The sequence below is a fragment of the Hyla sarda genome, chromosome 4 (genome assembly GCF_029499605.1).
Source record: "Hyla sarda isolate aHylSar1 chromosome 4, aHylSar1.hap1, whole genome shotgun sequence".
Lineage (NCBI taxonomy): Eukaryota > Metazoa > Chordata > Amphibia > Anura > Hylidae > Hyla > Hyla sarda.
The window spans coordinates 151,588,846-151,606,167 of NC_079192.1; the positions used below are offsets into that span (position 1 = coordinate 151,588,846).

Here is a 17,322-nt window from a genome sequence, read left to right on the forward strand (position 1 = left end):
TTACTCGAGTAAATTCCTCTTGAATTACTCAGTGTGAATGCACCCTAAGCATTTTTTATTGCATGGTATGGTATCCTCTATTATTTCCAGTGTTAACATTTTATTTCTTTTTTTCAATTATCAAAATTCTAAGCAATTGCATAAATGCAATGTTTTACATTTGATAATGTATCTTATGTTTTTTTTGCCTAACAATTACTGAATTGTGTGAAAATTGCTTAGCTGAGAAGCTGAAGAGAAAATAATGCTTTTTCCAGCCTGTTTCCCTCCAGACACTGGAAGCCAGCAGACAACGTGCAGCAGGCAGTGGAGGGTCCTGTAATTAGTCACAATTCATTGTCATGTCCGGGGAGAGCAGAATCGGCTGGTGACATATCTGTCATGGATTTTCATTGTCTAAATCCAAAACAAATGAGCCAGTCATTCTTTTCTAGTGTGAACTGTCCCAGGCAGGGAGGTTTCTGCAATGTTACCATTCTTCTTTTTGCCTCCACCTTGTATTTGTGGGCCTGAGAATAAGTCTTCATTTATTGTACATTGGGGCCTTAATTGCTGAATAATTTCTTAATCATTAGCATATGGAACACAAGTCATCTAATGTTTCTGCTTAGTGGAGATGAACAGTAACCTAACTGACTCCACATGCAGATAAATGGCTTTGATATACTTGTCTCTTATAAAGGAGACTCAATAGATGAGCCATGGGCACAGTTTTGTTTATAGTTTTATAGTAATCTGTCACTTTTATGTTTAGGGCTATTTTGTTTTGATTTTTTTCTATACTTATAGTAATATTTTCAGTTGTGTTATAAATACAAGAAAAACATGATAAAATGTGCTTTATGTGCATTTTCTGTATTCTACAACTATTTTCTCCAATGCAATTAAATATGATATTAGTGCATATTTAAATTTATGCTTGTAACCATTATTTTTACTGAACGTTGTAATGTACCCAGGCTATGACCTTCTTTGTAATGGAACATTATGATTTATCATTGTTAGCTTTTTGTGGCTTATGAGCTGTCAGGTCAGTTTTCCTCTCTTAGTGAAAGGCTGCTTTTCTTTTCTTTTACTAATACAAATAGGCACATGGGCGAAACAATTCTAACATACAAAACAAGTGAAGAAGGCAAAGTAGGGCGTAGAGAGTACAGAAGGTTGCGTAAATGTGTGATGATGCCTTTAATAGCCTCCAATATGGCTGGTAATAGCTGCAACATGTTGTCTGTATTTACAATTGAGACCAGCCCTGGAATAGAATCTGTTGCAGTAACAAGTAAAATACTGTGCAGAGCAGATTAAGACCCTGTTGACACTGCATCATTTTTGCAATCGCTCTGCTCCATTACACGATGTGAACAATGAAAATATGATCTCAATCGACTTTAATGGGGTCTATCTGGTTTCTGTCATAGTGTCCAATATTTTACTAAAAAAAAAAAAAAAAAAGCACTGTATGCTGATCTGTTTTCTGTCCATTTCTCTTTTGTACAAAATCTGCTATGGAATCTCCTACACAGATAACACAAACCAAAAATTTCATAAACATAAGTCAAAAACAACAAATTTGTTTCTTTATATTTCATGTGGAAATTCTCTTAAAAGTCAAAGTAACTTTCCGACCATTAAGACTAAAGGTCCAATATAGGCCTGGTTTTCAAGCCATCTGCGCTTACTACACTCAGACAACTACATATTGTTTCTTTTTTCTACTGCTTTTCACTTTTTTCTTGCAGGAAGGTGAATTGTAGCTTTGGTTTACACTGTCACCTTCTAAAATTTTCATACGTTTTCCTGTGTTCTTAGTCTAGACATTAGTTTACTTTTCACAGCAGCAATTTCTGTTCCAGAGTTTGAGGTGGAAATCCGTTTTATGTTAGATGAGAGGGACTTGGCCTGTTTTCTAATTTGAGGATGCTAGTTCCCATCTGCATCCTAAAGAAAGTCCTGTAGTTCATGTGATGGTCACACTTCCCCCTCGTGAAGCCTGTTTTCAAGTTCTTTTTTTTTCTATTACTCTGGCTGTGTGATAGCTTGTTTTTAATTCCCTTCTCTTGAATTTTTTTTTTTTTTTGCTTGTGTGTTTTTTTTGTGGGCTTAATAGTTGTGGTTTTAGGACACTAAACCACCAATGTTTCTTTTCATAGCCAGGTTTAGCATTTAGAAATTACCTGACAGGTTCCCTTTAAAGCAATTATCTCATTATACTATGCTGCCCTATGCAAGAGCAAGATAGTGTGGGTACAGGTCCTCGCTCCTTGTAGCCAAAATGACACAAAAATATTAAGTAACTTGGTTAATTAGAAGTGATTAGAATACACTAGACTCATAGTTTAAGTTTAGTGTACTTATATGCGAGCGTAACCTGCGGACTCCCCTCTGGACGTTTCAGCAGTGACTGATGGCTTGTCACTGTGAGCATGCTTCCAGACATATAAATATCCCAAATTAGGACATTTTAATCACTGTCACCCTGAAACCAACAAGTCTGCTCCTAATCTTAGCACTTTTTGTAAGGTTTCCATAAACCTTACCACTTTTGCAGTCTGGTTCCCAGAATTGTCCAGCCAGAATCAGAACATCTCCAATGAATATACTGGCTTATAAACTGTATTTTCTGATCTCTTCTGGTAGCCAAATGGCACTATATTATTTGAGCAATTTTGGCAAATAGAAGAGTGGACCTATACCCATATTCTTCTGTTCTTCTATGGGACAACATAGACTGATGACAGACCTGATATAAGAATTTTAGCAGATTTTCTGCTCTAAAGGGAGTGCGGTTCCTTGAAGTTATAAATGAGTAGATGTCTTCCCTGATGAACTTGGTATAACTGGTGTGTATAGCAACTTTTATTACCATAGACAAAACAATTAAATGCTTAGAGGGGTATTCTGGGCAAAAACATCTTATCCCCTATCGAAAGTATAGGGGATAAGATGTCTGATCGTAGGGGGCCCGCCACTGGGACCCCCTGCGATCTCCCTGCAGCAGCCCGCATTCTATGCTTAGCTGCGTCTGAAGTTTGGGAAACCGCCAGGCTTCTGAGACGGGGACGTGACGTCATGCCACGCCCCCTCCGTTCATTTCTATGGGAGGGGGCGTAACAGCCACAACGCCCCTTCCCATAGACATGAATGGAGTGGGTGTGATGTCACGTCCCCGTCTCGGAAGCCTGGCGGTTTCCCAAACTTCAGACGCAGCTACGCATGGAATGCGGGCTGCTGCAGGTAGATCGCGGGGAGTCCCAGCGGTGGGCCCCCCGCGATCAGACATCTTATCTATCCCCTATCCTTTTGATAGGGGATAAGATGTTTTTGCCCGGAATACCCCTTTAAAGTAAAACGTAAGGTAAACAATAAGCAGTATTCTATAGATAAGTAGTAATATTATATTAATATTGCATTCTGTGTATCTAAATAGGGGAGGCCTGAAGTTTGGCTTGTGTTAAGAAGGTGAAATAGAATTCCTTGTTTATGGAGAGATTGAGCAGACACTTGGCATAGCTGTGGGTGGCCTGGCTGGTGCTGGCTTACTGCACATTTCCTGTAAGGCACATATGCTCTATATTTCTATGACTGCGTCCTGCATTCAAGACATACTCATTCTCTGCTTTGAGAAAGTTTGCTGACCTGTTTTCAGGATTAGTGGACTGGCCGGTTTACATTACTCGCATATTTCTTAGGTTCCAGGTATTCTGGTTATGTCTGGCCACACATGTTTGCTTATTTCACTGTGTGCTGAGCCTTTCAGCATGTTTCTTTGTTCTGGCTGGAAAAGATCTGTTCTTTGGTTGCTTTTTTCTGTTATTCCAGTGTAGTAACCTGTGGATGAACTAAATGCTTTGTTAGGGTGGGAAACCCATGTAATGTTGAACACTAACTCATCTTATTAGCTTATATTACTGATATAATATAATATAATTTCCAAAGTAGTTGTTGTATTATTCATTTCACGCCCTTCTACAGTCTGTGAACTTTTGCTCCTGTAAGACCATTGCACAATTCTGAAGGCTTCTTATTACTCATGCTGAACACTCTACTGATACATGTTACTGAACTGCATGTGCATTCATTTTATCTTAGGTATGATGGGGGAGATTCATCAAAACCTAGAGAAAAAGCTTACCGGTTGCCGATAGCAGCCAATCAGATTGCTTCTTTAATTTCTGAAAAGGCCCCCGGAAAATTAAAGAAGCAATCTGATTGGTTGCTATGGGCAACTGGTTAACTTTTCCTCAGCACAGGTCTTGATGAATTTCCCTCGAGATGTATAACTGAAAAAATAAATTTAGGAATAAATGATCAAACGTTCTCACATAAATGATTTGCACTCGGGAAATTGTGACGTTTATTGTAGGAAAAAAAAACACAACGGAAATCTGCAGCGAACACTGTCGCGGATGTGCCAGCTAATCTGGATGCGGATTAGCCTCATTGTATTACAGAGGGACTAATCCATAGCTTTACTGTACAGAATTCATGCAGATAATGAGCGACTACAGCATGGCAACCATTCTATGGCATTTATTTTGCTGGCTTTATGTGAATAGAATATACTACCTAATCTATTTGCATAAGATGTGTGATGTAAGCGGAGGTGATAACTTGACATCTTGATCATGTGAACATAGCCTAAAATTACAAGCTAATAATTTTAACATCTGTGAAATTTTAAGTAAAATACTTACCTGTACTCGAGTATAAACCGACCAGAGTATAAGCCGAGGCCCCTAATTTCACCCCAAAAACCCAGGAAAAGTTATTGACTATCGATTATAAGCCTAGGGTGGGAAATAAATCATCCCCCCCTGTCATCATCCAGACCCCGTCATCATCCCCCCCCCCCCTTCATCATCACCGCCTGTCAATCCCTTCATCACTGGTTTTCAACCTGCTTACCTCCAGATGTTGCAAAACTACAACTCCTAGCATGGCTGGCCGATGGCTGTCTGGGCATGCTGGGAGTTGTAGTTTTGAAACATCTGGAGGTCCGCAGGACCACTGCGGCCTTCGTCATCATCCAGACCCCCCCTTTAGTTTTCTACTCACCTCCCCTCGGTGGGAAGGAAGGGTGAGCTGGTCCGGGCCATCAATGCTGCAGGCACCGTCCGGTGGGGAGCGTTAGTCATTCCGGGCTGTCCATCTTCACCGAGAGGCCCTCTTCTCCGTGCCAGCCCCGGACTAGTGACAAAACTGATTGATGTCCGGGCATGCTGGGAGTTGTAGTTTTGCAACATCTGGAGGTCCGCAGGTTGAAGACCACTGAGAAGGGATTGACAGGCGGAGTTTACTCGAGTATAAGCCGAGGGCGGCGTTTTCAGCACAAAAAATCATGCTGAAAAACTAGGCTTCTACTAGAGTATATACGTTACACAATAAATAATTATGATTTACAGGCTATTCCTGCTGATATCCTCATCTGTCCTGTTTTTCCCCTTATAAACAGTGGTGCATCAAAAACATGCAAAACTCTGGCAATTTAGTTACATATGTAGGCTCTCTAGCTGTATAGCTCATATAATATATTACAAAGTTGTGTTCTTTGGATTGCTTTTGAAATTCTGTTAATTCTCCTTTAAAAATCCTTGCAATGCAAAAAAGATTGTATTGGCAACAATATCCTAAAGGCCTTTCTGGGGGCTAGTGTAGTTTTGTTTAAATGCAGTCCAATAGTTCCCATACCAGCCAGCAATGCTGACAAACAAGATCTCACTGTAAGCACTCTCTAGTACCTCCTAATAGTCCTGTCTTGGCCCTCTTCCTATTCTTTGTCTAATGCTCGTCCTGAACACATTTGGAGCAGGTCAAGCATTAAAGGAAACATTTTCATTGTTTCCTTATTTGTTAAGCCTATTCTACTTATTTTCTGCTGACACAACGTCTGTAAGGAGTGTACAAGCACCAACTTTTTTTGTCTTGTTAGAGAGGGGAGGGCAATTGCAAGATTTATATATTTTGAGCTTTAAGCCTTAAGGACTGATCCCTTTTTCGCAATTCTGACCACCGTCGCTTTACGAATTAATAACTCGAAAACGCTTTTACCGAATATTCTGATTCTGAGATGATTTTTTTGTGACATATTCTACTTTATTTTGATGGTAAATTTTCGGCATTACTTGCATCCTTTTTTTGGTGAAAAATCCCCAAATTCCATGAAAATTTTGAAAATCTAGCATTTTGCTAACTTTGAAGCTCTCTACTTTTAAGGAAAATGGATATTCCAAATACATTTTATTTTTATTCACAAATGCAATATGTCTACTTTATGCTGGCATCATAAAATGGACATATTTTTGCTTTTTGAAAAAATTAGAGGGCTTCAAAGTAGAGCAGCAATTTTCAAAAATTTCATGAAAATTGCAAAATCTGAAGGGACAGATGTCACAGAACTACAACTCCCAGCATGCCTGGGCAGTCTAGGCATGCTGAGAGTTGTAGTTTGGCAACATCTGGAGGGCTGCCGTTTGGCACAGTAAAGATCACTTTACTTTCACTTTCATTCCCCCCCCCCTCCCCCAACGTGGTTTCCCTACCTGAACTAGGATCCAGCAGTCCCAGGGGTCCTCCATCCTCTATCCACGTTCCCCTGAGGAAGTTGCCGACGGGCAACGGAACGCGTGGGGTCTTTAGGGGGGCACCTGCCATATTACTCCTCCATCTATTGTCCTCTACTACCAGTCCCCTGTGCTATATACTGAGGATATTCAGGTTGTATACATAATATTGGTGTTGTGGGGATAGGACTGTATTGATTTAACATTCTTGTTGTATGATAGGTTGATAACCTGAGTATTTGTGGAGGCAGATGCCCTGGGTGGGGTTTCTCCCCTGCTTTTTGGTAGGGGGTTCCCCCCCCCCCCCCCCCTCATTTGTGCAGTGGCCAATTGGGCCTTTTTTAATTGGTTTTAACTGTATTGTCTGCTTTTTGTACTATTTATATGTAATAAAGATATACTTTTTGGATTATGGGTGTGCATTATATTGCGTATCTCCCTTTCTTTTTGTGTAGTTATTGTTATTTGGTACGCTTAATAGCACCCCTCTGTGTATGATGCTGAGCCCGCCTGCTTTCTATATACTTACTAAGATGACTCATTGAATGCTATAGCTAGGTTCACACTGCGTTTGTGTTTACATTTTATGTAAACGGATGCTAAAAAAAAAATAAAAAAAAATGCAGTGTGAACCCAGCCTAACTAATCGCTAATAAATTCTTACTAAAGAGATGTAAATACTTGGTTTTATTTATTCTTCCCAAAGAATACACATGATATTTTCAACCAAAAGAACGAAGCAGATGACTTGAAAATGGCATTAGAAAGCAGAGCAAAAAGTTTATCTCAAGAAAATGAAGAATTAAAACAGAAGATACAACAACAAGAATTCAAAATAACCGACCTTCACCAGAACATCAATGAACTGAATGAAGACAATGACAGAATTAAAGAGAGGCTCAGGAAAACAGAAGTAAGTAAACCAACAGTATATGGGCTTAGTGAGAACTATGTTTATACTGTGTTACAGCATTAACATAGGCTATAGAGGACAATTAAGTAAATTTAGTACGTTCACATGGGAGGGTTTACAGCAAGTGTGTGAGCTTGAGCCACAGCAGATTTTCCACAGTGTTAATCTGCAGCAAAATACATTAGATTCAATGGAATCTACTGTGGAAATTCTTCTCAAACTTTCAGCAGGAAACTTGCTGTAGTTCCCACCTGTGTTCAATTTGCACAGGTGAACATACCCTTTAGGAGTTTTCCTTTTATACTTTTAAATTAATAGTTTAACCTTGGGATAGGCCCAATCATATTAGATCAATTGGTGTCTGGCTCTCAGGTACAGATTTGTGCATGTTGTAGCAACTGTGCCTGCTATTAAACACAAAATCTACAACACTGTACCTGTACAGTGTACGATGATGATGCAACAGTACTCGCCCCTATGGTGTGGCCCCTTCAATCAGCTAAGGCCCCTTTCACACTATAAAAAATTATCCGTAATGGACATCCGTCATAAAAATCTTGAAAATCGGCCATTAAACGGCCGTTAGAAAATCCGATTATAGTCTATGGGATTTTTCTAATGGCTGTTTTAACCAGTTATTGCCCGTTATTAATAATGCCATTATTTTGTGACTTATTAATAACGGGCAATAACAGGTTAAAATGGCTATTAGTCAAATCCCATAGACTATAATGGGATTTTATAATGGGCCGTTCAACAGCCGATTTTCAAGATTTTTAGGACGGACGTTCATTACAGATGAATTTTTATAGTGTGAAAGGGGCCTAATGGGGATGTCATGAGCGAGACTCCCATTAAACTGATATTTTCAACTTTTCATTTTCAGATCCTGGGAAAATCCTTTGTTAATTACCGTATTTATCGGCGTATAACATGCATTTTTATGCTAAAATTTTTTGCCTAAAGTCTATCTGCGTGTTATACGCCGATAGACTGTTTGTGACCCCGCAAAAGCCACTGCAGTTCAATGATTTAAAGCAGGCACTTTAAATCATTGAACTGCAGCGGCTTCTGCAGGGCCAGAGTCCCACTGCCAGATTCCCTCCCTGTCCCTGGTTTTATAGTTGCATGTCCCGCCGCCGCTGCCAGATTCCATCGCCGTCCCCAGTTTTATAGTTGCATGTCCCTCCGCCGCTGCCAGCTTCCGTCCCCGGTTTTATAGTTATATATCCCGCTGCCGCCACTGCCCAATTTCCTCCCCGTCCCCAGTTTTAAGTTAAATGTGTTCTGGGGACCACGCTCTTTCATGCTCCGGCGGCCTCCTTAGCTGTCACTGTGCGCTGCGCAATGACGAGTGACGCCCTCAACACAAGATCACTCGTCAGTCAGTGCGCGGCGCACAGTGACAGCTCAGGACGCCGCCGGAGCATGAAGGACCGCAGTCCCCAGGGCACATGTAACTATAAAACTGGGGACGGGGAGGGAATAGAGCAGCGGCACTTTGGCCCCACAGAAGCCACTGCACGTAAATGATTTAAAGCGCTTGCTATAAATCATTGAACTGCAGAAGCCGCCAGAAACAGTTTATCGAGGTACACCTGCACACACACACACACGCACCCTCTTTTTTCCAAGGATATTTTGGTGAAAAAACCTTTTTTACCAAAATCTCCTTGGAAAATGAGGGTGCTTGTTATAGGCTGAAAATGGCTGTATTTTTAATGAATATGTTAGAACTCCCTAATTGGGTATATGACAATAGCTTCTCTAAACTGGAAAACTTGTTTAAATTAAAGCCTTTTTTTAGTTGGTTGGTATGGGCAAGCTTTCCACTTTTTCTTTATTAACTATGCATTAGGGCCCTATCATGCAGAGTGACTATTGGCAAAAAATCAGCTGACAAGAGAGCAAACTTGGTTGTCAGCTGATCCCTTTGTTCTGACCTGCACATCTTTTGTCAGCCACACATCTCCCCGTTTAATAGGGGTAAGTGTGGTCGATGAATGATGGAAGCAGAAGGCTGCATGAGCAATCCAGTGATAAGTCTTTCCTTGTGCTAACATGATGTTGTGTGCGAACTTCATGAAGTTCCTTTATTCCCTAATGAATTAAAATATATTCCTTTCAGTACTATTCTGCTATAGTCAATTACAATATAATTTTGTTTATGACCCTGTCAGGTAAGATCTTAGTGTATTTTCAATATTCAAGTACCTGTCACCAAACTAAACTTTTAATATACATCGGGGATCAAAAGTTTGGGCACCCCAGGTAAAAAATTGTATTAATGTGCATAAAGAAGCCAAGAAAAGATGGAAAAATCTCCAAAAGGCATCAAATTACAGATTAGACATTCTTATAATATGTCAACAAAAGTTTGATTTTATTTCCATCATTTACACTTTCAAAATAACAGAAAACAAAAAAATTACGTCTGCAAAGGTTTGGGCACCCTGCAGAATTTATAGCATGCACTGACCCCTTTGCAAAGCTGAGACCTGCCAGTGTCATGGATTGTTCTCAATCATCATCTGGGAAGACCAGATGATGTCAATCTCAAAGGTTTTAAATGCCCAGACTCATCTGACCTTGCCCCAACAATCAGCACCATGGGTTCTTCTAAGCAGTCGTCTAGAAATCTGAAACTGAAAATAGATGACGCTCACAAAGCTGGAGAAAAGGCTATAAGAAGATAGCAAAACTTTTTGAGATGTCAATATCCTCTGTTCGAAATGTAATTAAGAAATGGCAGTCATCAGGAACAGTGGAAGTTAAAGCAAAATCTGGAAGACCAAGAAAAATATCAGACAGAACAGCTCGCAGGATTGTGAGAAAGACCATTCAAAACTCACGTTTGACTGCACAATCCCTCCAGAAAGATCTGGCAGACCCTGGAGTTGTGGTAGACTATTCCACTATAAAGAGATACTTGTACAAATATGGTCTTCATGGAAGAGTCATCAGAAGAAAAACCTCTTCTACGTCCTCACCTCAAAAATCAGCTTTTGAACTTTGCAAATTAACAAAGGGTCTGATAAAGCTTGCTGTGCGCACTCGCAACAGCTGTCTGGCAGACAGACACGTGAAGTGTGCTATGCGCACGCGCAACAGCTGTCGGATAGACCGACACACGAAGTGTTCGGCTTTGTGTGTCAATCTGCCTATTGACTGTTCACATTGACTCTTTCAGATGAGGTTTTGGTGCTGCTCTGTTCATCATTACTATGTTAATACATTTGTGCAAATCACGATAAAAATATGTCATGTTCAGAAACAGCCATGCAGTAAAATGCCGTAAAAGTGTGTGAAAATACAGTAAAAGGTTAATTTCAAGGTGTCCCCCTATCTTTTGGTGAAACTGTCCTTTTATTTTATATTCCTTCATACTATCTATATGCCAGAGTCCTTGAGTTTACATATTGTTGTTTATTCTTAGGGCATTTGTCTATTGTTGTATTTGAATACACATTTTTATTGTCATTTGCATAGTGTATATAGTGGTGTAATTTTTTTATGTTGTCACATTTTGACTAAGTGCACATATTTGATAAACTTGGTAGGACATATTTATACATAATTTCATTTTTATTGTCACTGCACTGTACACTTTATATTTGCTTTGGAGCTATTACTGGTCATTTATGTTCATGCTACTATTAGAGGTCCTGGCGTCTTTTTCACTTATGTCTATATGGGACAGTTTTCACTTTGTACGCTATTGAGCGTGAGCTAGAGGGTTGAGGTAGGATTACATTCCTATGCTCTGTGTACTTATATGTGGTTTTAAGTGTTTTTAATGGTGGTTGCCTTCCCCTTTCCTTTTTTGCTAATAATAAAAATGTACCTATAATTACGTGCATATGTGTTGGTGTGCATTACTTATGGTTGCCAGCTTTTTTCTTGTGCTAATTTCAAAAACATCCTAAAGACTTAAAATGTTCATAAAATAGCTAAATTGGGATTAAAGGTCAAATCACTTTTGCCTTGTGGCTACACTTCTCTGAAAATGCACTTTTAATAAGAAGAAACTGCACATAATGTAAACTGACTCCAACCCAGGTCTTAGGCTATATTCACTGGGACCAATGTCCACATGGAAAATTTCCAGCCAGACACTCCCCTGACAGCGGAGTGCCAACATAACATCCTGGATCTAGGACTGATTGGAAATGCATTTCTGTGCAGATTCTGCAAAAAGAATAGACATTCACTTTAATTCTTTCTGCGGAGAATTGGGATTTCCGCAGCAGAAACATCTGTCAATTCTGCCGGGGGGAATAGCACAGCAGAATCTTATTGAAATCAATGGGACTTGGCGCAGGGTTTACCTAGATGACCTCCAGTACTACCAGCCTAAATATATGAACAGGTGCAATGATCAGATACCTCACCCAAAGCCAGAGAAAAAGTAAGATGTGTTACAGAACCACTTCAATAATGAATTTACATCCAAAATGGAGCCTATCCCAAGCCATCAGCTTAAATAGGTAATCACAAGGCATACACAAGAAACTCTACTTTATTCTCTAATAATAGCCATTGCTACACTATATAAGGAAAAACAAATTTCCTGATGTGCTTCTTTCAGGTATTTTCCACACTGGCGAATGTGCTGCCTTTTGTTCTGTAATGTGTGTAAATATTGCATGAAAATTAACTTACTAATATTTCTTGATGTTTATTACAGAAAGAAAAGCAACAACTATCGGAGGCTTTGGATGAAGCTAAAGAACAAGAGAGGGAAGCTCTAGAGTTTTCTAGAGGGCTGGAAAATCAACTTGAGGACACAAAGGTGAACAGGATAAGAAGCAGATGCATGGCAGGATGGATATTAAAAAAGTACCTGTCACCAAATAAACTGTTCTCAACTACCTCTGGCTATGTTCCCCAACTACTCCTAACACCCCTCCTGCCCTTAAAAACAGTTTGAGCTTGAACCGCTTAAGGACACCGCCCATTTTGGTCTAAAAGGGGTACACTGGCCATAAGACCTTTTCTATTCAAAGGATAGGGGATAAGATGTCTGATCACGGGGGTCCCACCGCTGGGGACCCCCACTATCTTGCATGCAGCACCCACCTCTTGGAGCTGCACACAGTGCTGCAGCCTCGGAGTCTGCTGGGTCACGACTACGGGGCCGCCATGCCCCCTCCCATAGAATTGCATTGCGAGGCGTAGTCGTGACCCGGCATACTCCGAGGCTGCAGCTCCCAGAGGTGGGTGCTGCATGCGAGATAGCAGGGGTCCCCAGCAGCGGGACCCCCACAATCGGACAACTTATCCCCGGCCCTAAGATGTCTTAGGGCCGGAGTACCCCTTTAACGCCCTTAACAACGCAGGACGTAAATGTAAGTCCTGGTGAGCTGGTACTTAACGCACCAGGACATACATCTACGTCCTATACATAACCGCAAGCATCGGAGCGATGCTCTGTTCAAGCGCGGCAGGTCCCTGCTGAGGATAGCAGCCAGGGACCCGCCGGTAATGGCCGACATCCGCGATCGCTCGGATGTCCGCCGTTAACCCCTCAGATGCCGTGATCAGTACAGATCACGGCATCTGCAGCATTGCGGTCACTAAAATGGATGATCGGATCGCCCTCAGCGCTGCCGTGGTGATCTGATCATCCAGAACGGCAGACGGAGGTCCCCTCACCTGCCTCCGCTGCTTTCCACGGGTCTTCTGCTCTGGTCTGAGATCGGGCAGACAAGAGCAGAAGATCACGGATAACACTGATCAGGGCTATGTCCTATGCATAGCACTGAACAGTATTAGCAATTGAATGGGGACTATTATAATGTGTAAAAATAAAAGTAAAAAAAAAAAAAAAAATTTGAAAAAACCCTCCCCTAATAAAAACTTAAACTGCCCCATTTTCCCTATTTCACCCACAAAAAGTGTAAAAAAATTTTAATAAAATTTTATATACATATTTGGTATCATCGAGTGCATAATGTTAATGATACTGTACGGTGAACAGCGTTAACGTAAAAAAAAATCAAAAATTGCTGTTTTTGTATAATATTTAATTCCCCAAAAAATGTATTAAAAACATGTATTAAAAGTTTTATATAAGCAAATATGGTATCAATAAAAAGTACAGATCACAGTGCAAAAAATTAGCCCTCATACCACCCCCTATACAGAAAAATGAAAAAGTTATAGGTCTTCAAAATAGGGGGATTTTAAATGTACTAATTTGGTTAAAAAGTTTGCAATTTTTTTTTAAGCGCAACAGTAATAGAAAAGTATGGTATCATGGGTATCATTTTAATCATATTGACCCAAAGAATAAAGAACACATCATTTTTACCGTAAATTGTACGGCGTGAAAACGAAACTTTCCAAATTTGCAAAATTAAGGTTTCTTTTAAATTTTCCCACACAAGTAGTATTTTTTTGGTTGCGGCATACATTTTATGGTAAAGTAAGTGAGTGACATTACAACAGACAACTGGTTGCGCAAAAAACAAGCCCTCATACTAGTCTGCGGATGAAAATATAAAATAGTTATGATTTTTTGAAGGCGAGGAGAAAAAAAACAAAAACGTAAAAATAAAGTCCTTAAGGCCCAAATGGGCAGATTCCTTAAGGTGTTAAGGACTTATTTTTGCATTTTCATTTTCCTCCTCGCCTTCTAAAAATCATACCTCTTATATATTTTCATCCACAGAGCCATATCAGGGCTTGTTTTTTGCGCGACCAGTTGTCCTTTGTAATGACTTCACTAATTTTTACCATAAAATGTATGGCACAATCAAAAAAATACTATTTGTGTGGCAAAATTGAAATGAATTTAACAAATTTTGGAAAGTTTCCTTTTCACACTGTACAATTTACATTAAAAATGACATGTTTTCATTATTCTGTGGGTCAATACAATTAAAATGATACCCATGATTACATAAATTTCTATTATTGTACCGCTTTACAAAAATCTCAAACTTTTTAAAGGAAAACTGTCACTTGTTCACTCCCGCACTAACCACAAGTACAGACGGATAGTGCGGGGGACGCAGAATTATATGATCCTACCTTGCCCGGATCTGTCCAGCCATTCGCCCGTAATCTTAGTTTTTCTATATATGCAAATGTGGCTGTAACTGGCATGGGCGGGGTTTTCAGTAGCCTAGTGGCACTGTGACGTCAGCACCTCCTGTCAACAGCGCCGCCCGCTTATGAATATTCATCCCTCCGGCTCTCCCTCTCCCCAACTGGTCTTCATTGCGCAGTGAAGTGTGCCAGTTACAGCAACATTTGCATATATAGAAAAACTAAGATTGCGGGCGAACGGCCGGATGGATCCGGGCAAGGTAGGGATCTTATGAATCAGCGTCCCTCGCACTATCAGTCAGTACCTGTGGTTAGTGTGGGAGTGAACATGTGACAGTTTTCCTTTAACCAAAGGAGTACATTTAAAATACATTTTGACTACCTATAACTTTTTTAATTTTTCTGTAATAAGCGTCGGGATCTGTACTTTTAATCGATACCACATTTGCGTATATAAAACTTTTAATACATTTTTTTATAAATTTTTTTTTGGGGGGGGAGGTGGGGAATATGATGTGACAAAAAAAAAAGGCCTGCAGCAGCACTCCGGGTGATCCGATCATCCTTTTTACCGACCGTACTGCCGCAGGTGCCCTGATCTGTATTCATCACAGCATCTGAGGGATTAATGGCAGACATCAACGCGATCGCTCATGTCTGCCACTGTTAGCAGCTCTGACCTGCCGTACCGGACTTTCCCCTGATGGGAAATTGCACTACGCGAGCAAGAAGAAAGGTATGAGACACAGCATTTTAACCCCTCAATGACGCAGGACGTAAATGTACGTCCGGGTGTGGTGGTACTACCACACCAGGACGTACATTTACATCCTGCGTCATTAAAGGGGTTAAAAAGCTGTGTCTCATATCTTTGTTCTTGCTCGGATAGTGCAATTTCCCATCAGGAGAAAGTGGGCGTTTCCCAGCAGAGTCATGACATCACTGAAGCCTGCTGGGGGACAACTTCCGCCCTCAAATTGTTGTAGCATTGTGATGAATAGAAGACCTCAGGCTCTATGCATGTTTCTGTGTTGCTATCAGTGAGGCTCTCCTGCAGCTTTCAGTCTGTGCAGCTTTCTGTGAGAATCTGTGGAGCTTTCACTTTCTGTGCAGCTGACAATCAAGCTCCATGCAGAGGAACACTTCCTGATTTTGGACTTCTGCCAGTCTAGGAGGAGACCGAACTCACTGTATTAATTGTGGCAGGGAACAGAACAGAGCCACCTATTGGCCATTTTTTATATTACATTTTAAACATATTTATGTTGATAATTTTAAAAGCAAGTGAATGGAAAAGTGTCTGCTAATTACACAAGGAACACTATATTAAAAGTTTAATTTGGTGACAGGTACTCTTTAAACCTTTTCAATAAAAACAGATTATATGGGGGAAAGGAGGATTGGTCATGTGGAATTTCAGTGGCTGATCAATTTGTGCTTACTCCCCTCTACTCAAAATAGATGCATGCACGATCCCATTTAATACACTTTATTATACTGACCCAGAGGTACATATTTGTGAATTCCAGAGAAGCCTTTCTAGGATCAGCCACGAACACCAGCAGCTATCTGAAAGGCTTAAGGATGAATCAAATCAGAAAGAACAACTGAGAAACCTGAAAAATGAAATGGAGAATGAGCGCTGGCACCTGGACAAGACCATTGAGAAATTACAGAAGGAGGTATGTGCTGGCAATTGACTGCTAAAAAGGTGCCTGCTTTTATGGGCAATACAAAAACTACACTTAATTTACAATGAAATTCTCTTCATCCGACACCCTGTAATGTAGTGGCTGTGACAAAACAGAACTGACCTCACTAGACCAAAGGCTGTAGACTGAACAAAGATAAACTACTATAGACACTTCTGATGGTAAAACAGTAGCATTGGTTTAATACTTCTCTATCCATCAGTGAATATGGGGACTAACAGGTAATGTCTCTCCTTAAAGGGGTACACTGCCACAAACATCTTATCCTCTATCTAAAGGATAGGGGATAAGATGTTAGATCGCGCGGGTCTCGCTGCTGGGGACCTCCACCATCTCCGGCGCGACACCCCGTCATTCGGCGCTCGGAACGAACTCCGCTCCGTGCCTGATGACTGGCAATGCGGCCACCACACCCCCTTAATTCACTTCTATGGGAGGAAGCGTGAAGGCTACGTCATAGCAGTCACACCTCCTCCCATTGACATGAATGGAGGGGGAGTGACGTCATGAACGTGGAAGCTGCAGGCTTACACTTTCCTGATGCCGCCGCTGCTGGCATGGGGAGCATGGGGGTCCCCAGCGTTGGACCTCCGCAATGTAACATATTATCCCCTATCCTTTGGATAGGGATAAGATGTTTGCAGCGGAGTACCCCTTTAAGAAGAGGGCCAGTCATGCTCCTACGAAAATATGAGGGGAAAAAGGATATGCAGAGTAGCTTTCTCCTTCAAGGAAAAGAGCTTTCTCTTTAGTGCCATCTATTGCAGGTAGCCCAATAGAGCCCAAAGAGGTTTTTTTATTTGTAATCTGTTTCCCTTTTTAATGATTGTATTTTTTATTTCATTTTTTGTACGTTGTTATGGGGCCTGAGCTGTTTTTTTTTTATTAGCAGCATTTAGAGATCTGCTTTAATGCCAGACCAAGGACATTAGACAGGACCCATTCACATGAATTGGAAACTTTACTAGGCATGCTCTGTGACCTTTACAGAGGTCATTCTATATGGAGGAGGGATGCTGTTCTGTGTGCAATCTATATACCTTTATTATCTTTCACAGAAGGGTAGTGCTGGGAAATAATCTTT

At 40.7% G+C, this 17,322-nt stretch overlaps 1 protein-coding gene across 7 annotated transcripts in view; it reads left to right on the plus strand.

Moving 5' to 3' along the window:
* The window catches only part of CGNL1 (cingulin like 1), a 144,764-nt gene that overhangs the window by 81,882 nt on the left and 45,560 nt on the right, over positions 1-17,322 (plus strand). For all 7 annotated transcript variants that reach the window (XM_056572407.1, XM_056572409.1, XM_056572408.1 and 4 more), the window contains exons 9-11: positions 7,267-7,473; positions 12,161-12,265; positions 16,056-16,208. In XM_056572407.1, coding sequence (XP_056428382.1) covers positions 7,267-7,473; positions 12,161-12,265; positions 16,056-16,208 — 465 coding nt within the window. The remainder of the gene's footprint in view (positions 1-7,266; positions 7,474-12,160; positions 12,266-16,055; positions 16,209-17,322) is intronic.